The 20,942-nt window shown below is 48.4% G+C and overlaps 2 protein-coding genes across 4 annotated transcripts; both read right to left on the bottom strand.

Annotated features, from left to right (window-relative positions):
* Positions 1 to 537: 537 nt before the first annotated feature.
* NOXRED1 (NADP dependent oxidoreductase domain containing 1) lies at positions 538 to 4,520 on the bottom strand (the record flags this gene model as incomplete). Its single annotated transcript, XM_080345239.1, is given in 6 exon segments — positions 538 to 829; positions 1,463 to 1,519; positions 1,521 to 1,669; positions 1,741 to 1,744; positions 4,252 to 4,432; positions 4,505 to 4,520. Coding segments are annotated over 6 exon segments (699 nt in total).
* VIPAS39 (VPS33B interacting protein, apical-basolateral polarity regulator, spe-39 homolog) lies at positions 1,287 to 20,822 on the bottom strand. Of its 3 annotated transcripts, none has more exons than XR_013922242.1 (20): positions 20,598 to 20,822; positions 20,028 to 20,130; positions 18,583 to 18,726; positions 17,556 to 17,594; positions 17,147 to 17,211; positions 13,709 to 13,765; positions 12,744 to 12,836; positions 12,048 to 12,081; positions 11,519 to 11,621; positions 11,403 to 11,430; positions 11,151 to 11,224; positions 10,531 to 10,606; positions 10,102 to 10,236; positions 9,507 to 9,548; positions 9,016 to 9,105; positions 8,533 to 8,619; positions 7,910 to 7,999; positions 7,489 to 7,593; positions 7,073 to 7,216; positions 1,287 to 1,669 (listed from the first exon to the last, which is right to left on the bottom strand). XR_013922242.1 is itself a non-coding variant. In XM_080346253.1 (20 exons), the coding sequence occupies exons 2-20, from the start codon at positions 20,688 to 20,690 to the stop codon at positions 7,196 to 7,198; spliced, it is 1,479 nt and encodes a 492-aa protein (XP_080202379.1). In that variant the 5' UTR covers positions 20,691 to 20,709; positions 20,797 to 20,819; the 3' UTR covers positions 6,287 to 7,195. The 3 variants fall into 3 exon arrangements, 1 of the variants encoding a protein (XP_080202379.1); XR_013922243.1 differs by lacking the exon at positions 1,287 to 1,669 and adding an exon at positions 3,196 to 3,286; XM_080346253.1 differs by lacking the exon at positions 1,287 to 1,669 and having other exon boundaries at positions 6,287 to 7,216; positions 20,598 to 20,709; positions 20,797 to 20,819.
* Between the last annotated feature and the right edge of the window lie 120 nt (positions 20,823 to 20,942).

The raw sequence follows: 20,942 nt of genomic DNA, 5'->3' as shown, positions 1-20,942 counted from the left end.
ACCACCAGCAAGGAAGTATGAATAAGTGCTGATTAAAGCCTGGCTCAACAAAAAGAGTGCTCATGACTAAGTCATTAGTATTTCATCTGCCATCAACAGCATCCTCAAGATCCTCCATGTAAAAAAACAAAACAAAACACAACACATAAACAAACAAAAATCCCCTGGGTCCAATCCTGTTTAGTACTTTATGCCAAAGCTGTAGCCACTATGAAATAACTGCGATTTGGGTTTGTAATTCAGTTTCTATCGAGACTGCAACAGAAACCCAGTGAAACTGAAGCAGTCTGTAGGCCAAGATGACTATGTAATAACCAAAGTCAGAATAAAATAAGACTCTAGCAGTCAGGAAGAAACAAGCTTGCTGAGCACGTCTAGAGAGTGAAACTTGTAGAAGCAAGTGTGTACATAGGGTTATTGGCTGGAATATTTTAAAGAGTCTGGGAGTGAACAGTGCTGGTTTTTACACCACTCAGTCCCATGGTGGAGTTGGGATGAGAGCTCAGCAAAGCATTTTGCCTTGGGCTTTGTTATAGTTTATGTGGACTTAGAATCATAGTCAGCAGTTTCCTCTGGAGTTTTTGAGAAAATGACAGAAGCAGTTGTGGAGAATAGAGACTCATCATCTATTGTCACACCAGGCTCCACTACAGCTGAAGTAAGAGATGTCTTGGTGCTGACCAGCACACATTGCTTTATAGGCCAGTCTCCAGAGGATGCTTGATGTGGTAGAGCAAGATGGCACTGGACAAACTCACTTTTTTCTAGCAGCTGGCTAAAGGGAGACTCTCTCACTTGTGCAGCTGTCAGGTCAAACCAGGGGAAGGTTCTGGGAAGAGGAAACAAGTAGAAACATTTATGGGTAATAACAGTCCAAACCAGCTTGTTAATAATTTATCAAATAATGGTTTTCTTCAGAGTCTGACTATGAGTCTCTTTCTTGGATCTCTGAGAAACAATCAGACTCAGAGATTTGAATCTAAAGTGTTTCAGACATTACTTTGCCATGCGGAGCGAAACTGAGCCTAATAGCTCTAGAACAACCCTGCAAAAGCAGGAGTCCTTTCCGTCAAGCACTATTCCCCTGACTTAACATCCTTAATAGTCTAGTCCATGATCTGCCATAAGTTCATTACCTATAAGAACTGTCCTCTCTGGATATTCCCATAGGAATTTCTTTTTATTCACCCAGTGCCCCAGTCCTGATCAGTGGCTTCCGACAACCCTGATAACTAGCCAAACAGGAACCAGGAACAAAATAATGCAGGGTAGTCCAGGTCTTTTATTGCTAATATATCATGTAAGGCAACCTTCTCTCGCAGGTGTGTGGTCTTAAGGGCAACACGCAGTTCAGCATCCAACATAGCAAGACAACCCATGCTTCAGCTGTGGGATGAGGCAAATTTCAGTGCAAAGAGGAAGCCTGGACAAGCAGTACCTCATCGTTTAACCCTTTACTTACTCCTCTTGAGTCACTGAAGAGGCAAAACCTTTGCTGACAAAATTCTTGCACATAAACTGGGCAGGAAGTTTTCTGCTCTGCACAGATGGGGCAGCATTCAGGAAAACAGAGTAACTCCAGTGCCTTCTGGTGAGGCAGACCCTGCCACAGGCTGCTGTTCATGGCTGTGTAGAAAAAGGCCACCAGCCATTCAGTATCGACTCTTCCCTGCAGGACAAACAAAATCAAATGTTAATTACCAGTGTGCATACAGATGTGAAGAGATATCCTTATCTCACACTCCTGTGAGGAATTGCACAGGCAATCAGTCAGAGCTGGTTTATTTGAAACCTCTAATCTAGAATCATTTTAGGTGAGGGATACTGAAGTTAATAGTAACAAGTCTAGTATTTTCTGTAGGTCATTCTCATTGAGTAAACAGCACTCTTTTACAGGCTGCATGTAAAGTCATAGAACCATGTTGCCATCACTGCCTGACGAGCACTGTAGCTGCTTTAAGAGTGTTCAGCAACATGAGAATTACAAGTGCACACAGAAATGTGTAATGAAATTGCGATGGAGGGGGGTAGCAGCCAGCAATAGGAACAGCACAGCCATGGAAACAGAAGTTGAGCCTGAGGGAAAATAAAAATATTTTGGGCCATGTTCTTGCTCAAAAAGTGTATCTCAGCTCCTGCTCACTGATTTAACCTCAGAGCTACTATTGTTTCATGCAGGGAAATGGTAGCTCTAGAAACAGGTGGCAGGTCCATGGACAGCAGTGCTCCTGAAAGAAAGGGCAACCCTTGGGCTCTAAGCAGAAAAATTGGTGAAGGAGACACATAGCCTGTTTTGCCGAAAATAAGACCCACCCTGAAAATAAACCCTAGCATGATTTTTCAGGATTTTTGAGGATGCTCAAAATAGAAACCCTACTCCAAAAATAAGCCCTAGTTACAGTTCATTTTAAAAGTCAATTTAAATAGTGTTCAAGCAACTATGCACATAAAAAGTTAAGCATCTTTTGGAGCAAAAATTAATATAAGACCCTGTCTTATTTTGGAGGAAACAGGGTAGCGCCTCATTTTGCCCATCCACTTCTCATGTATGACTACACCCTTCTGTGCACCTTACTTCCACTGCAGCTTTAGCTGTGCAGGGGCAGGATTTCTCTCGGAGGGTTTTTTCCCCCACACTGCACTCCTAACTAACAAAATTACGGCCAGCCCAGACGCAGCCTTGAGTCATACAGCCAGGGAAACCATAGCGCATGACTCCTTAGAAGAAGTGCCACCAACTTTAAGTGAAAAAAGAACTTTTACCTCGGGCAGCGCAGGGCAGGTTGCCTGCACAGCAGCAGGGGCTCGCAGCACCCTGGGACTGTCCCCTTCGCCCCCCACTCACCGACAGGCTTCTGTGCGGGGCCCTGGCACTGCGGCCTCACGGTGGCACTGTGGCAGAGGAGCTGTGCAGCCCGAGAGCGGGGCAGCCAGCGTGGGCAGCACCGGCGCTGGGAAGGGAGGCTCCCGGGCTGCGCGGCGCCGGAGCAGGTGGCCACGCAGCACGGATGGGACCGTGGAGTCTTAAGGCCCTGAGTGAAGGAAACTCAGAGGAAGCCGCAGGGAATGCCCCACCGCACCATCCATGGGTCAGTCAACGGCTGCTGGGATTCATCCCATTAACGGTTCTTATGATGACTTCTTTCCAACAGCCATCTTAAACAGCCAGAAAGGTGCTTCCTGTTTGATTGACCCCCATTGACTTGTGCTAAAATTGTCCATGGGTGTTAACGCTTCCAGTGGAGAGATGGCTGCAGCAGGGTTCTTAATTTTGCCATGTAGTGGTCTTTTTAAAGAAAAAAAAGAACGAAGAAAAAAGGTGCAGTGTAAAAGTCATCACTTGCACTTTCTCCCCCAATGCACGTAGGTCATACCACAAATGCAGTGGTGCAGGAACATATTGAGGTCCGGGTCCCTCCCCACTGCAGGCACATTCCCTCAAGCAAGGTCTCTCCTTCCTCTTCTCATCTCCTCAGCTGGTTCCCCACTACGTGTCTGCTCTCCCTCAGCCCATCAATCAACAGCCAGCATCACCCAGATTTAGCTGATGGGGGAAAAACTAGGTTCATCTGGTAAGGAGGAAGCAGTTATCCTTTGCAGGATCTGTGAACCTTTTGCCAGTAAACAGCCTCACCCATGGCATGAAGAGCAGCGTCATATTTGGCCCCTCACTGGTCACCTCAGCAGATGGCCAGGACTGGGCTGACCACAGAGGCTGGGCACCCCCAGGGGTCAGGAGCAGGGGGTACAGCTCATATTCCTCCACTCAGAGCCCTTGGGAGAGTTACGGCAACAGCTTAAGGTGAAACCTGATGCACTGGGTTTGCTTTTTCGACCATGGAGACTGCAGGCTGCTTCTTTGCACCTTGTTTCCTGCGCTATCTCATGACAGGTTATCTTGCAGTGATAATCTGAGGCCCTGGCCAGAGTGGGGTTTCAATGCCAGCATTGTGTTTTGTCTGGAGCTCCCTTGACTCCTTTTGATCATGTTTTCAGGTTTATAGCCACGAAGTCTACCACTTCCTCTAGACAAACAGGAAGCTGAGACTAAACTGTACCTGTGACTCCAGCAGTTGGGAAGTTGGGGAAGTGACCAACCATGACAAGGTTTGCAATGACATTTCACAATAAGATTGTGAGGGGCAATACGAGCTGTGCTCCTGCATGGCTCTGGCTCGGCCAGAGCATGTGCTCTATGCTTGTCCTAAACAGTAGCACGACCAGGCTCTGAAATGATGTGGTCCGCTTTACCTGAGGAGAGGAATGGCAGTGACGAGGCTGTGCACAACACAGGGTTTAGCAATGGCAGGCTGAATGACTGAGCAGACAGATGGCACATGTGACAGGAGGCAACAGAGGAACACAATGTCCACACAGGCCACCAGCTGAGCATTGTCATAAAAGCATGTGAGCCCCTGCTTCTGCAGGCCTGCTGCGATGGCAAGGAGAAAGGGACTCAAATGCCCACAGAACCAGCACCTCTGGGCACTGGCAGTGTGGTTACCTGTGCTCTGCCACATGCAAGTGGAACACAAACCACCGCTCCCAGGCTGAGACCGCTGGCTGCCTGCCCAAAGTGGCACAGAGGGACTTTGGTCGCTGCCCACCACGGTTCCCGCATGGCAAAGGGCAGCAGCAGAGCTCCACGCAGCAGGCAGCCTCTCTGCCAGAAGCAAACATGCACAGCACTCCAGCTGTCTGGCCCCAGTTCATGAGGCTGTTTTAAAGCCTTTAGCAGAAACAACCGAGCCTTGGGATCTGGCTGGGTTTCAAGACCTATAAAAAGCCATTTAATAATCCCTGCTTCCTCTATGCCCTGAGATGATTAGAAAGAGGATTTTATTGTCCCAAGCATCTCCCTGGAGGACCATCCTCCCTACTTGTCGTGTTTTGTATGAGTTTATGGGGTAGCTGACAGTTTGCAAGCGACCGGTTGCTGCAATGAGGCAGGCTGATCTCCTTTACTGGATGGGTGTTCAGAGCCCTGCAAGAAGCTCGGCTGCTATGACTGACCCTGCAGCCATAAAATAAGGAGAGGGACATCTTCATTTCAGCACTGCCACTCATTTGGGGAGATGTTTTCTCTGTTGGGTGAATATTTAACCACCCGGAGTGTCAGTCACCAACCAGGCTCTTGGCAAATGACTAGGAGTGTTTGGAAGAGCCACAAAAATGAGGGGGACTGAACTGACACAGGCTTTAAACTAGCCAGCATTCAAATAACAGGGTTAATGTCTCCACTACACTCAGATGGGACTGGTAAATAGAAGCAAACAACTAAATTAAAGTTTGGTGGATGGTGTATTTCCAACAAAATAAATATATTTTTTACAACAGCATTCTCTACTTCCCAATAAAAAGGTGGAGTTTCCATACCTTTAATATTTTTGGCAGAAAAACATTATTTAGTGAGTTCTGCCTGAAGTGCTATGAAAAAAAGTGCAGTTAGAAGTCCACAGAAGTGCAGTCCCACTTCCAGGCCCGGGCTGGGGAGCACTCACTCAGACTCTTAGGGCACCTGATGGAAATATAGATACTGGAGCATCTCCAACCTGTAAAAGGCTCAGGGGGGACTTATCAATTAAGTATCCAATGAGTGCAAATGAAGAAAAGGGACCCAGACTCTTTTCAGCAGTACTCACTGACAACAAGAGTCAGTGGGCACAAACTGAAACACTAGAGTCTATCTGAAAACAATAAAACACCTTTTCATTGTGAAGGTGGTCAAATTCAGGAACGGCTTGCCCGGAGAAGCTGAGTCATCTCCAGCTGTGGAGATACTGAAAACCCAAATAGACACAGTCCTGGTCTGCCTGTTCCAGGTGACCCTGCTTGAACAGGATTGGACTAGATGATCAAGAGATCCCTTCCAACATAAAAGATTCTGTGAGGAAAAACAACAAACAAAAACTCCAAACAAACAAACAAGAAAAAACCCACACCACAGAAAAAACCCTGAGTGCACAGTGCAGCGGGGAGGCTGGAACCCAAACCTGCCCTCAGACTGCTCTCTCACCACAGGTAACCTTCACCTTTGCGTGACCATCCCTGCGGCAGCAAACTCTCCTACAACATTACAATTCATTTATCTGTGCTGATGGCATTGAAGGTGTGAAGTAATGTACTACTGCAAGCAAAGCCACTCCATGGTGACACGTACTGTGCTTTTCAGGACATGAGAAAACACCCTGCATACTCACTTTGTGGGAGGTGTGATAAATTGCTCAGGATTAGCACACAAAGTCACAGAGTGCTCAGTGAGGGAAGGAAATAAACAGCCCAAGGAGAAAGAGACAGCTTTATTTAAGGAACTGAAGTGAGGTCTGGAAGGATGAAGCCAGCAGTTGCTTGAGGACTTGTGTTTCTGAGGAAGTGCAATTCAATCCTTCCTGGCATAACACACTCAAGACAAAATTGCTGCTGGGGCCAGCAGGTTTGTTCCAACTGAGAAGGGTCCCTCCTTGCTCTCCACCCAACCCAGCAGGGCTCTGACCAGCTCCACGCTGGGTGCCTATTCTTCCCTCAAAAATGGATCTTCCCAGAGCTGCAGAGTGCCCGCACAAGGATACTGGCAGAAGCTGCTGTCCTGGCTCTCTGCAGGAGTTCATACACCACCTCTTTTCCCAGGGTGAGCCAGAACATACCAACCAAAATAAATATGAGCTCTGTGGTGCAGCTGGTCCTTTCCCCCAACACACCCTTTGATGTAGGGAGAACACGCTCTAGTGGGCTTCCCTCCAGCCAGAGCCTTGACTGGGTGATGCCCAAGCCAGCTTGAGTGTTACAGGGACTGGTCAGCATTGTCTGGTGGGGATACCCATGAGTGTGAGGGACCTGTTCCTCTCGTGAGAATAGGCCCAGGCACCACCCAGGGCAAATGTAACCTTCCTGTGCCCAGCAACATCCCTCCATAAACAAAAGCTTACAGCTTGGCTTATAGCCAACTCAAAGGAAATTAGATTCCAAAAAGAATCAACCCTGGTGGATCAGTACCATGGTTTTGCTGGCTACACTGGAGCAGCTGCTTTCAACCAGCCTGAATACCACTGTCCCACAAGCCACGGGCACTCACTGTCACTGGTGAACATTGATCATGCAATGAGTAGTAACAGTTGCTCTGCCGGCACTGGACTGGGTTTTGCAGTTTCCTCTTTCACTGGCAAGGCAAAGGCCAAGCAGGCTGCTTCCCAGGTGCTCAGTTCTTCCATCGGATTTGCTAAAAGAGAGAACAAGACATGGCCAACGTCAGTGCTGAACACAGATTCCTCAGGGGCCAAGTTAACGACTCTCAATCCCTGATAAGGACAACTATGTCCAGAGGTGCTACTTCCATCAGTTTCACCCTTCATTCCTACACTGAATGCAACCCCAAACACAAGAATAGTTTCCCAGCAGGGATAAAAAGCATGTAGGACAGCCATGCCCTTACACCTGATCTATGGCCATTTCTGATGAGAGTCTCTGGAAGAAAAAGTAGGCATTTCTTACCATGTTGTTGAGAATGCTGTTTATCTTCTCTTCATCTGCAGAGCCTCGCTCCACCTTGCATTTATACGCTGTCAGCTGGATGCGATCCTTCAGATCTCTATACGTCTAGATAAACAGCAAAACCAGTACCCAGCTGAGTGGAGAGGACACTTCCATAGACAGATGGTGCCCTGTAGATGAGCAGGGCAACTCTTCAATTGCCCCTCAAGTTCCCACCACAACACAATTCCACAGCACAAATGGTAGAAGCCACTCTCGTGGCTCACTTGGCTTCCACTGGGAACTGTATCACTGCTCCCAGGCCACAGCAGTAAACAAACTGCACAGACACATGCCAACAGGGGCTCACAGCAGAGCAGGAAAGCCAGGGAGAAAAAGCAGGCTCTTGTCCCATGTCTTCACACATGCAGCAGGGACCTACCTCAATGACAACATCATGGCACTTGTATTTGGTGGCGAGGTTCAACCGTGTCTCCACATCCTCCACCAGGCGCACATATTCCTGCAGCACCTGTGAGGGAAGGAAGAGCATCTCAGCTCTATTCTGCAGGTACATCCTGCCTCGTTATCTCACCGCAGTCACAAAGCCTTTCAAGATAGCTGGTCGCAGACTTGACCCCTTCCTTCCCACGGCAATAAGTAATGAGGACAAGACAGCTCAGGACCCCAGAGGCAGTAAAATTTTGTTCACAAAGGTCAGAATCATAGGCTACCTCATTCCTATAGATTGGGTTAGCCATTGCCAGCCAGATTAAGCCTAAGAATAGCTCATGTAGCAAGCAAAGGTGGCAATGCACTGCGAGGAGAAAGCTGCCACACTGCTCTCGGTCTGCTGTCCCTCTTGCAGTCAGACCCAGGACTGAGCCCTCACTACCACCCACCCATCCTGTGAATGCACAGGTCACTCAGCTGAGGGCTGTGCCCTCCAGCAGCTCGACAAGCTGTTCTCCCACTCCCAGCTAGGAAGCAGCTCCCTTGGGGAATCATTCACACCTCAAATCCCAAAAAAGAGCAGGGGGACATAAGCAGCAATTCCTTGCACACCTGCACAGGAGCACTGTTCCTCTGCAAGATCTCCACCACCCGATGGAAGCCAATAGGTGCCTTCTTCTTGGTGTATCCCAGCCAGTTCTGAAATGAGAGCCAAACCCTACGTTAATCCTAAAGGGCAATCCCTCCATCCACGAGAAAATGTTTTCCCTTGGTGCCAGCAAGGTACACCACCAGCCACCACATGCACCACTGGCAGAGCCTTTCACGCAGTGGCTGGGCATAGGATGGCAGCAAACCCTTTGGTGACAAAGCATGAGGGCAGCCCCCTTCTCTGACCTTGCTGCTGCAGCCAAGCCAGGCCCAGCAGAGGTCTTACGCAGGAAGAGGAGGAACATATCACAACACTCTGCAGCAGAGGTGCTGGGCTCTGCTGAAATAAAACAAGTCTGTCTGGTAACTCCAGAACAAGCCAGCTATCAGTACTGGATATCAGAACTTGGAACTGAGTCCCCAGCAAGACCTTCCGCAGCTCACCTTGGTGGTAAAGAGGGCGTCCACATCGTCCCAGGCTCGCAGCTTGGCACGGGCAGCCAGGGCAGTCAGCACATACTGCTTATCAGGAATCTGCAAGGCAGAAAGCTGCAGTCAGAGCACTAGCACAGCTCAGAAGGCCTGGGTGGGTTGGACAGGAATGGCATCTGCCCCCAGCCCTGTCAGGACCCACACCAATAGCCAGGTAAGGAGGTGAGATGCTGCCTGAGGCCAGGGCCAGCACTGTAGAGAGCAGGAAGCAGAGATTTCCAAGTGCTGCTGCAGCCAGGGTACACTCAGTGAAAGCCTCCACATGGCTCCCCACTTGCCTTTCTAAGCCTCTAGAATGGCCCTGCTCAAGGAGAATGCCATGCCCCCCTCCATATCTCAGTGCTGAGCCCCTCAAACTCCTCCTGGCCAGCTCCCTCACTAAATACAATTCGGCTGCCTGCATTTTCAGCTAGTGCTGCCACAACAGCAGGAGATTCACGTACCTTAAATGTTTTCTTCAGGTTAGTCGGGCTGCTGAATGTTCCCTACAGAGAGCAGACAAGTCAGTGTAAACTCAGCAAGAAAGGCCACGGGAGAGGTCCAGACACCTGTTGTAAGGCATTTGCCTTGCACAGGGTAGAATCTCCCTAAGTTTCTACTGCTTTTTGCTCATGTCAGTGCCACAGGAGGAATAGCTGGCAGAAGAAAGCAACTATGCCACCCCATTAGCTCTCCAGTTTGGTTTCCCCTATACCTGTACCTGGTGGACCACCAGCACTTCCAAGACCTGTATCACACACGTTGGCCTCATGGGAAGAAGGGCCAATTCTGACTCCTTGGAGCCAGAAGTAAAAGACAGCTGTTTCTAGGAGGCAGGTCCCTGACAGGCTGTCCCAGGTTGAATGTCCCATCTTAGAGCATAAAACTCCAAACTGGTCCCAGATGGACAAGGGGAACTGGGCTCTTCCAGATCTGTCGGCAGGATGAAATGTGACCTCCATCCCCTTCTTTCCTTAATGTGTCCCAGTTTAACCACCCCACATATTGAGGGCTACACGGATGGGATGTAACCCTTCTCTTCTCCCACATCATTCTCACCTCAGCCTCTGTGTAGTGGTAGAAACAGGAATAGAAGAGGGTGGTCACTAGTGGCATGTTGAGAATTGAAGCTTTGCGAGGATATTTCTGAAATATCTCTGACTGCCCAGCTGCCTCCAAGCGCCGATCATTGGCCTGTGGAAACAGGAAAACAGAAAGGCTGAACATGAGCCAGGACAACTGCCCAACCCAGCTGCGGGGTAAAGACCTGGGGAGAGTGTTGTGATAGCAAGGCTCACGCACAGCTTCAACATGCCATGAAGTCTTAGGTCTGGTATTTCACATGTGCCTGGCACAGCAGCTTGGATAGCAGTTAAACTACAGTAGCCAGGGTAGGCTGGTTAGATTCAAAGTGGTATAAATCAGGGACAGACAGAGATCTCACAGCGAGTCCCAATCACCTCCCGACCAGCAAGGAAGATTTCATACCTCAATGATGATCTGTCGCTCCAACAGGGTATAATGGTCTTGGATGTGGGAGGTATCCTCAGCTGAAAATGGCAGCCTAGCCAGACACACAGGAAGGAGACACTGTCAGCAGCTCTTAACACAGTACACTTAGAAGGATGCTCTTCTCTACCAAACATGCTCCCCACCGGCAGAGATGTAGAGAACACCTCCCATTCTCCTCAACCTGAGTGGTTCCTGCCTCGTTGCCCTCTCCAACTGGCTCTCTTCTAGACAGGCTCCAGAGAAGGAAAAATTATGTGGCATCTCTCACAGAACACCCTAAAGCTAGTGCTACCCATTTCTTTAAGTGTTTAGGCACCTGAGCTTTCATCCTTCACAACCTGAAGGGTCAATGATCAGAAGGTCCCTGAAGCATCTTTGTCTCCAAGTAAGCATCAAAAGCTGCTGGACTACTGATCACTACAAATTCTTCCTCTCTGGTCTACATTGCGTCCATAACACCCCACTCCCACTGAGGCAAAACCAACATCAGCTCTCAAAATACATAAGCTGTGGCACTGGGACAGAGATCTGATTTTCTTACTACCACCTTCTGTAAAGCATCCACATCCCTCCCACCCTCTTGCATTTTTTCTTACCCAATGCAGCCTTTCAGAAATTCCCTCCTTTTTTCTACATCCTGGATGTTCAAATGTTCCCGGTACTGGGACAGCTGGAAGGAGGGGAAAAGAAGCAAATCTCACAGATTTGGGAGACAAATGACTCCAGAGGGCAAAATGGGGATGCAAATCTCTTGCCTGACTATGAGACACCCTGCAGCCTGCCTCCCCCTACCCACTGTACTCCCTCTGCACTGAGGAAAGGGAGCTTCTGCTCCTGGGAATACTCACAGCAACTTCCTCAGTCCGGTCTAGGAACCTGCAAAAGGGAATGAGCAGGTATTAACTTGGAGGCAGGTTCCTATGAGCATGCTTAGCCCCACCACAAAGCTGGGCAAGAGCCTCACCTCAGCAGATCCAGAAGCATCTTCTGCTCACCCGACTCTTTGAGGAAATGGATCAGATGACACAAGGCTACCTGCCGCACCTCCAGCTCCCGAAACAAAATCTCTGCAGGAAAAGAGATACATACAGGTGGGTAAAGTAAGTTAGCAGTACCAAGCTAGAGTGGGCTAAGCATGGTGCATAGAGTTGCAAGCCATTGGCAGGATTCAACCACCTTATCACGTCTCAAAGCACAATCTTAAAGGAAAGAGCTCAGAACAAGAGCCCATTCACCTGAATTCACAGCAGTGTGCTACTCCTATAGATTCATTTTCATTCACCCCATCACTACCACTGCTTAAAGCTCCTCTTTGGGGCCTTTACAGGCATCACCATCTCCCCTCCCATGTTACACTTGCTGCAAAAATATTTAATGCTCAGTAAAACAGCAATATGCCAGATCTTCTCTTCGTGACTTGCACCCAGTGAAAGAACTATCCCCTCTGCCCTTAATTGACACACTATAGAAACCCTGGCCCCAGTCACACTTACCCCTCCTTAGTGTCCGCTTCAGGAATATCAGGACCTGTGAGCACAGAGAGGCAGTTCTTAGCTGACCAGACCAGCCTTCACCAGAATCAAGACAGACAGCAAACTGGTCAAGGCCTGTGGAAGCTTTTGCAAAGGGCCTCTGAAGACACAGCTCTGAACTGAATTCTGCTACCCACTAGACATGGGACAAGCAGTGAGCCAGGGACACAGCTGCCTGGATGCCTGCCTAAGCTCCTGCGCTGGAGCTTAGAAAAGTGAGACCAAGATTTACAAAGAAAATCCTTTCCGTGAGAGATCCAAGGGCTTAAAGGACATGGATGAGGAAAGCTCTGAGGGTCCCATTTGCTGCCTGATGCTTTAGAAGCCAAATAAACTGGAGAGGTCTCTCAAATCTTCTGTGCTGCAATGAACAGATTAACTTCAGCCATCAAGAAGTTGCTGCAAAGGTCTACAAGGCTGAAGGATCAGGTTCCTTGTTATTAACCTGGCATGAATTCTGTGGAGCATCAGAAAGCCAGCAAGAATATGGAACTTCTCAGTCTTAAGCTTCACCACTTTTCAATAACTTCTTGGTTTTAAGTAAAGAATAACACCCCATCTTGCAAGACCAGGTGGCCAACTGACTGCATTCACACAAGCTCCCTCTGTGGTGTCACCATGGAAGTCTTAGCCCTATATTGCCCCAGCAGGACTCACAGCTGTAATGACATTCCCATCGTTCCCTGCCACAGCTTCATCCAAGAGCACCAGCTTGTCTTGCAGGGAGCGAAATCTCTCTAGAGAGCAGACCTGGAGATAGAGGAGGTATAAGTAGCTGTAGAGCATATCAGAAGTACTACCTATCATTCCCCCATAAGCCACTCCGCAACATGAATAACTGCTCTCCCAACTAGCAGAGAACTTCTTATTTAGCTGAAACCATGTGATCCCAGCAAATCTGCCCACGGGAGCGGCCAAGTTAGCACTCATTACTGTCCAGGCTAGGACAGCAGACATTGCACATTCAGCACCAACACCCTTATAACGAGGCAAAACTTCCTCACACGCCACAAACCACCAGCCTTGAGAAGAGGAAGGAGCTTTGTAGGGCCCTTTCCACAGAATTTGTAAAACTCTTTCTCCTTCTTACCCTGTAACTGTGGCCTCTCTCAGCCTTTAGTTCACCTTAGCCTTTGAGGAGACACATGCAGTGTGAAACCACAAGCTCCCTGTGTGCTCACTGCAAATGGATGCAGCCGAGACTAAGAATCCAGCTCCAGTGTAACCAAGGTTGCTTCTTCCTCTCTTCATTTGCCACCAACTAAGAAAGGAAGCAAAGCCCCACACCAGATTTCTTCCGTAAACCCAGCCCAAGGGAGCAGAAAGGGTAGAGAGGGACACAGTGGTACAGATACCTCCTTGTCAGAGCCTAGCTGAGGGGATGACTCAAGTCAAAAAATGCTACAAAACTGTGAAGGTCTCCTGTTACTCCTGAGCTGGTGTGATCCTAGCACTCTGCCACCTGGCACGGCAGCAGACAGGCAAAGCACCCTCCCCACTACATGCTGCAGACAGCACAGATCCCCTCCCTGCTCCTGGAACATCCAGGAGTACTGGGAAGTGTGCAACAGCTTAGGACCACCCACTCTCCATCTCTTGCAAGCAGGTGGGAAAGTCCTTACCTTGCCCCTTTGCATCCGCCTGACTGTATCTTTGGGGCTCCAGTCACTGCTGTAATCCTGCCACAAGAAAAATAGAGCTCTCAAGCTGCATCAGACTGCATCACGCCAGCAATTCCCAAGCTGCTTTCTACTTGTGCTGGATCAGATTGATGGCCCACGTGTGACTTCTCAGACTTACCATTCAGCTGCTCCAAGAGGTTGTTAGTAGGATGTGTCCCTACAGTGTTCACGTGCAGATGCTGGGCCCCCAGACCCTGCATGATGATGGGGACAGAAGCTGGAGGCTCAGATGTTAATGCAGTCTTTCTATTGCCTCAGTAAGGTCCTTAGTCATACCCTTTATAAGAAGTGCACTTCAACAGACTGTCCTTGCAAATTGTGCTGGTTTGACTGAAAATGAGTTAATTTTCTTCATGCACTTAGAAACCTTTCTTTTTTTATAGCTAGCATGGTCATTATTTAGACTTAGTTCAAGAACAAGAGTTAAAAGCCTGGAAAAGAGATAATGTTTTTAATTGCTCTGGTGTGAGAGCCAAGGACATTCTGAGCCCTCTGCCCACAGGTGTGAGGCATCAAGGAAGGGGGACATGGATGGGGCAGAGCTTGACTGACATCCAGACTGATGAATAAGAGTATTCCATCCCATTAGCGTCATGCTTCATATTTAAGGAAAGTTGGGATCTTCTGGTCTCTCTCTCGCTTCTTTGCTCTCTTTGTTGGAGTCAGGACAGTTTGGGGGACTTCTCTTTGGGAATTTCTTTAGTTTGGCCTTTTGCCATCCTGCCATTCGCAGAGGCCTCTGGGCCTTTCTGTCTTTCACTCTATTCTCTCTCTAGGATCAGCTGTTGGCACCAGGTGCTGCTCCCTGGGACTGGCTGCTCAGTGTGGATGGAGTTCGTGAGGAATTGCATTGAGTATCTTTTCTTTTATATTCTATTTCTATTATATATACATATTTACTAGTAGTGTATTAGTATTTTGTTATTTTATTAAACTCTGTTTATCTCAGTCTAAGTTTCTCCCCTTTTGATTCTCTCCCCTGGCTGGGGAGGAGGGTGAGTGAGCAGCTATCATGGTTATATTGCTAGCTCAGGTTAAACCATGACACAAATTAAAGCTCCGATGTTGCTTTCACAAGGACGAACAAAATACATGCAAAACTGAGAAACCCAAAACTGAGGGGGAAGGAGTCAATTTTTAGCTACAATTTGGACAGATTTCTGCTGGTGAGCCTTCCACAGCAGCGTGGAAACCACAGGGACAACAGCCTCATGCAAGTGCCTGGAGAGTCGCACAGGACTAGTACAGTGTGACAAGAGCACTGAACCCTGTAGCTACACCATCTGAAGTAATATGCTACCACTGCTGCAACAACCAGAGTTCTTTCTCTGCAGACGCCACATTCTGGAAGCATTGGATAAGATGTGGTGGTGGTCTGAACCACTCCTGAACTCAGGCTCCAAGAAGGCATCTGAGTCTTTGTGAGGCACTCAAGCCAGAAAGAGCCAGAAAAAGGGAGTAATCAGAACCAGCTGTGAGGGTATTGAATTTTAAATTCATTGAAAGCTTACTGAAAGCCCAAGTCTCAGTAAAAAAGGGCTGACCCAGTCCTACTAGGGGAAAACTGCACATAAGTCTCTCAAGTCAATATCTAGCTGAGTGTCAAATGTCCTGAGCACCAGAGTTCCCTATAGCACCTCCGGTCAGAGACAGCTCCTCAGCCTGTCACTGTCAGAGCTGCCACTAACTGTCCCTTCACTGCTCCACCCCACTTAACAACACTCCTACCTGTTTTTAAGGGACTATACCACCCTTCTCCTTCCTACTTCCCTGCCCCTGCAGGCACAGAACACAACAGGGCACACCTATCTCTCCTGCTGCGCTTTCAGGAAGTGCTGCCTGTTAGGTTAGGTGATTAATGGCTAATCAACATAAACTTGACAACCTGGTGAGGATCAGATGGCCAAGGACAGGTGGAGAAAACTCAGTAATCTAATCAGTGCAATCTGAGCACAGTGACTTGGCCACTCAGTGTCACCATCAAATAAGACAGATTAGGTCATTACTTGTTGTGTAAAACCCTCCAAGATGAGTAAACCAAAAAAAACTTTCTCCAAACACCATGCAACCCTACAGAGGTACAGGACTTAGCATGAGATGCAGGGGAATGATGTCCTAAGAGGATTTTGTAAGTGTGTGAGGCTTGTTAGAGAAGTTTATGGGAAAGACAAAAAGCAGGGAAAGGGAGGGATCAAAATAAATTGGTCAGGAACAAGCATGGGAAAATAAGAGGGACAAGGGGCCATAGGGTGCCAGCCAAGTTTAAACAAGCAGCTAGTTCCTGTGCCTGACTAAGCCCTGAAATAGATCACTGCAGTCTTATATTCCCACTAAATTATATATTTAACCACTTTCTGTGTGGGTGGGCTCTCTATTCCAAGTGTATGTATTTGTATGAACACTAGAGAACACAAACACAACCAGCCAGTGAGTGGAATAAACAGCCTGAGTACCAGGAACCAGAATGGGAGCATAAAGTCCAGGGGCTCAAGGGTCCAGGTGCCAGCAACTGGAAAAGAAAGGGGTCTGGGATTCAGCTACAAAACTAACTGGATGTGTAAGACCAGCTACTAGAGAGACCCATAGAATGTGTGATAGAATTCAATAGTGGAATTCTATAGATTGAATAGATTCTATAGATTGAATAGATTCAATAGATTGAATTCCACTAGTGGAATTCAATCCTGGTCAGACAGAAAGGAGGCTCAGGATCACGCTCAAGTGTTGTTTGCTTACGTGTCTGTTGGTTTCTGTTTGTATCAGGCTGTGTGGACAGCTGTGTTAGTGCTGTGCATGTCTGTATCTGTTTGGAATATGTGTTCCATCCTGTTACTGGAGGGACAGGGAGACATGGACCACAACCTCAAATATGTAATGGTGGGGAGAATCCACCCGGTTCCAAAATCCACTAGATTCTGCAACACCTAACACTGGCTATCTGCAAGAAGAACATTCCTGCCAACTGGAATTCCACCTCTGTGCAGCTCCCTCTGTGCTGTCCCAGTGACTCATGAACAAGAATTTTAAAAGCCTTTAGATGTAAAAAAAAATTAAAAAGCACACATGATGCCAATTCATCTGACCAAGCATGAAAGCAGCTTACAGGCAAAGCACTATTTAGAAATCCTTTTAATAAAGACTGCTCAGCCATTCATTAGAAGAAGTAACCAAGACCCCCAGCAAAGCTCCCTAGTTCCAAGCAAAAGCGGAAAACACCTGAATTACTGTAAGGCCGCATTTTGCAGCTCCCTGTCCTATTGCCTGCATTGCCCTCTGCTGTCTGAAATAGCAATTAATCGCTTCCCAAGAAACCAACAGAGCAGGAACTTCTCCTGGCGGTACTCTGATGTCAGCACGCTACAAACACAGGCTGCTCACCTTGTACTCAGCTTTCGGTCTGCGCAGCTCTGGGGCGTAGTTTTTAACTCCTGTGTCAGAGAGGGCTGAGAGGGAAAGGCAAAGTTGAGTAGCGCATCAAAATCCTGATTCACATCCACTTCCAAAAACACCCTTTTCTTGGTTTTTGTGGAAGAAGACCCAAACTCAGGCAACAAATGGCAACACAAAGTTGCTCTAAACCCAACAGTCATCAGTTGTACATAAGCAGATCATCCCAAGCCATCATGCTAATTTGTTCTCTTCTTTGCTGAATAACTTTCAGACAACCCAGGTTTCAGTTCCCCTTTCTGCCACATAAGGAAGATGACACTTCCCTTTTTTTTTGGAAACGCTTTGGTTTAAGTAAATCTGCACCTCTCCTAAAATTAGGTGGGGATTCAAAACTTACCATCTGAAAGGGACTGGAAACTTGGAAGTTTGTTTCGTCCTGAAATCAAAACAAACACTAATGAGAGACAGTCTCTTCACCAGCAACATTTCTTGCAGGGGGAACACGAACCTAGACTGCAAGCCAGTACGCCGCAGCTACGCTACTGTGGAATGAGCCACTCTGTATAGCGATTCACACTACACTGGTAGAGCTGGGGCTCGCTTGCAGTCTAAGCCTTTGAAGTTGTCCGCGGCATCACAAATCACATCACAGCCTGGTCCTATCTACCCTCCTGTTTCTGAGGCCAGGGGAGGTGAGAAAGCCTGAATTCACCCATCTACCTGCAGAGCAGAGGCTCAAGCACACAGCGCTAGGCCATGGAAACATGGACAGCTTCGTTCACCAGGGCTGCGATTTGGATGCCTTTCGTTATCACTGTATATCAAAGTTGAGAGTAGAAAAAACACCCCAGAGAAAGAGAGACAAATGAAAGCTGGTTTGTTGTCTGGCTGTGAGACAACAGAGCTGAACTCTTGCAAGCTGTGTAGGTCTCCCTATGGCCTGCTGTGCTGTTCTCCCTCTAACCAGCTATGCTACCATTCCTGCTGCCATGTGTTTGTTGAACCAACTATAGCATTAACAACAGTCAGCTGAGCTCCAAATAAAGAAAAATCAACCTGTCTACCGTACTGAAGATCAAATGAGGGGCACATGGGTCGAGCCAGTCCCTTTGTAACCTTCTCTTTTCCACCAAACAGATTGCTGTACAGTGCTGTGCTCTACCTTGCTGTTCCATGGAATCTGGCTTTTAAGACGCCATAATCTCCAAAGCCCCCTCCTGTACCACAAGAGCATGCAATCTTCTGCATAAGACCATCTCCAATTTCTGACCAGTGATACACTCTCACACTAAGGAGAGATCTCAGCTTCCCTGCTTTGCAATTAATACACTTAAGATAAAATTATTTTTGTAAGATAACACAATTGCCTCTTGACACTCTTGAGGGAAAAGCCATTTGTCCATATTGTACAAGATGAACCTTACCTTTGAATAGACTGCTTAGGGAGTAGGAAGAAACTTGTTTTGGTAAAGCAGCATAAGACGAAGAGCCCTTCTGTAGGCTGGAGTCTCGGCCCTCCAGTGAGCTGTTGCTGCTGGAGGCTGTCTCTTTGATTGACCAGGAGATACCTATGTGCAGACAGAGGTCATTTATAACAGAGAAAGAGAAAAACAGTCTGTAAAGAACGATCTTACGGCACAGCAGGATGTTACCAAGTGTGTCCTGGTCAGTTCTGTACTAGCACATCCTGATACCTTTGACCCTTGGCACTAAGTAGATGCAGCACACAGGATCCCAATCTTGTGTAATACTGCTTGTTAAACAGTTGTGCATTGTCCTCCAGAAATGGTTGATTTCAGCAGCATTGTACAGCTGTTTATGGCTTATATAAAAAAAATGTATACATCACCAAACATTTACATGTTGTTGCATGTAGTAAAGCATAATCCTTGCTCTAAAGGTACAGAGCAAGACAGAGAATACCTGGCTTACCTCAAATTACAGATGCGTTAAGAGCGTAACTGCCTGAACACTGGAACACTAAGATAGTTTTCCTCCCCATGCACACAAAACAGCTATCAATGTGCATATGCTGCTGGCAACGATGCATATGTCTCCCTCCTGCTTATTCCAGACACAGCTTTCCCTTCTTTTCAAGCAGCTGCACAACATGCACATTTTAGGACAGGGTGATAGAGCAAAAAAGCTGATAGGTAGAGACCTCGGATGAGAAAGAAACAGCCTGAACCAGAAGGAGGAGCAACAGCACAGGACAAGAAGAACAGACTGTTGAAGGTCCTCTGGGTGATCCAAATGTAAATTATCACTGTTTGGCACCAGCTAGCAAGTGCCACATAGTGTGCGGGTCATGAACTCCAAAGTGTGGCAGACAGTATTGTGCCTGGGTCATGAGATCATTCCCATCATCACTAAAACCGCATTTGCTTAATGCTTACAATTCCCTTTCAAACTTCAAGCATAAGGGTCAGTCTACAAACACACACTAAACCTTGGAATATCTCCTTAAAGTGCTGTGTGGACAAAGCACAGAGTATTTTATGGGGTGCTATTTCAGGCAGCAGTATGACGGAAATGAATCTTGCAGGCCAGGTGAGTATGATGAATATCAAGCCATAACCTCCAAAATATCTGCTCTAAGATGGGCTACATATTGGGAAAAACACAATGAACTCCCTCCACTTGTGTGAACACTTTTATGTAATCTGGGCTTCTGCTCACTCTCTTTTCAGTGGATCCACACAGGTAAATCAAGCGGCTCACAATGTGACCTGAGGAAACTAGAATTAGAATAGATACACAGGATTTGATAGCAAGTAGCACTCCTGATCTCAACTAAAATGACATTATTTAAGTGGTAATTTTAAACTCCCTCTGCCTCAAGAATAACTTGCAGTACCTCTACACTTACTTCCCACAGGTTCTCCGCTCCAGCTGACTCTCTCAAGGTCGTCATCATCATCATCATCGACGATATCCCGGAGGCTATTCACTGCCCGTTTGGATTCCTTTAGCTATGACAAAATGTAAGAGCTTGCATAAAAACCAGCCCTGTTGCAGAGTGTGTTTTGTTTCCTATTACTCTGGCACGATCTCCCTCAGAACTCTGAGCACAGCTTCTTCAGCTTGCACCACATCTTCTGGAGAAGATCTTTTGTGCCTGTGGGTGCCCTTCCTCACCACTGGGGATGCAAAGGCCACTGACACCTACACAGACACTGCCAGCTCAAACAGCAGGAGATGCAGATGGGTGCACAGGCGGGGCAACACGGTCCTAAGGGGACACCGGAGCGGGTGCTGGTGGGGGCCGAGCCGAGAGCCCGCAGTGGCCTCCACACAGGGAGGAGGGAGCGCCCACCCCTTCCTCGGAGCGCGGAGGAAGCGCCAGGACAAGGCCTGGGCTCAGACGGCCGTGCGGGGCCCTGCCCGGGGGAGTCAGGCCGGGCCGCGGTGCCCCTGCAGACCCGGGACCGGACCCTACCTGCGAGAGCTCGTCATCCTCGTCGTCGAAGGTGAAGGCCCGGAACTTGGAGCTGTGCCAGTACTCCTCCTCGTCCGCCCGCGCCCTGCTCATCTGCAACGGCACCACGCGGCTGCCTCAGGGCAGCGGCTGTCTGCGGGGAATCGCCGCCCGTGTCCCGGCTCCCGGCCCCGCCCCGCCGCCCCCCGGCCCCGCTCACCTTCCCGCGCCAGGCGCCGCCACGGGCCGGGCACGGAGGGGCGGGACAGGGCGGCTGCCGCGGGGCACGCTGGGACACGCAGTCCCCCCGCCGCGGCCCGGCCCGGCGTTCCCCCGCTCGCGCACTACGAGTACCGGCGTGCCCTG

Source organism: Nesoenas mayeri (genome assembly GCF_963082525.1).
Source record: "Nesoenas mayeri genome assembly, chromosome: 5".
NCBI lineage: Eukaryota > Metazoa > Chordata > Aves > Columbiformes > Columbidae > Nesoenas > Nesoenas mayeri.
This window is presented reverse-complemented; position numbering and strand designations above follow the sequence as displayed.

Coding starts and splice junctions, on each gene's coding strand:
- VIPAS39 (XM_080346253.1), bottom strand. CDS start 20,690: ATGAGCAGGGCGCGGGCGGACGAGGAGGAGTACTGGCACAGCTCCAAG. Junction 17,595..18,582: donor CCTAAGCAGTCTATTCAAAG/GTAAGGTTCATC, acceptor TTTTGATTTCAG/GACGAAACAAACTTCCAAGT. Junction 10,607..11,150: donor TTTCTGAAAGGCTGCATTGG/GTAAGAAAAAAT, acceptor GTGTCTGGCTAG/GCTGCCATTTTCAGCTGAGG.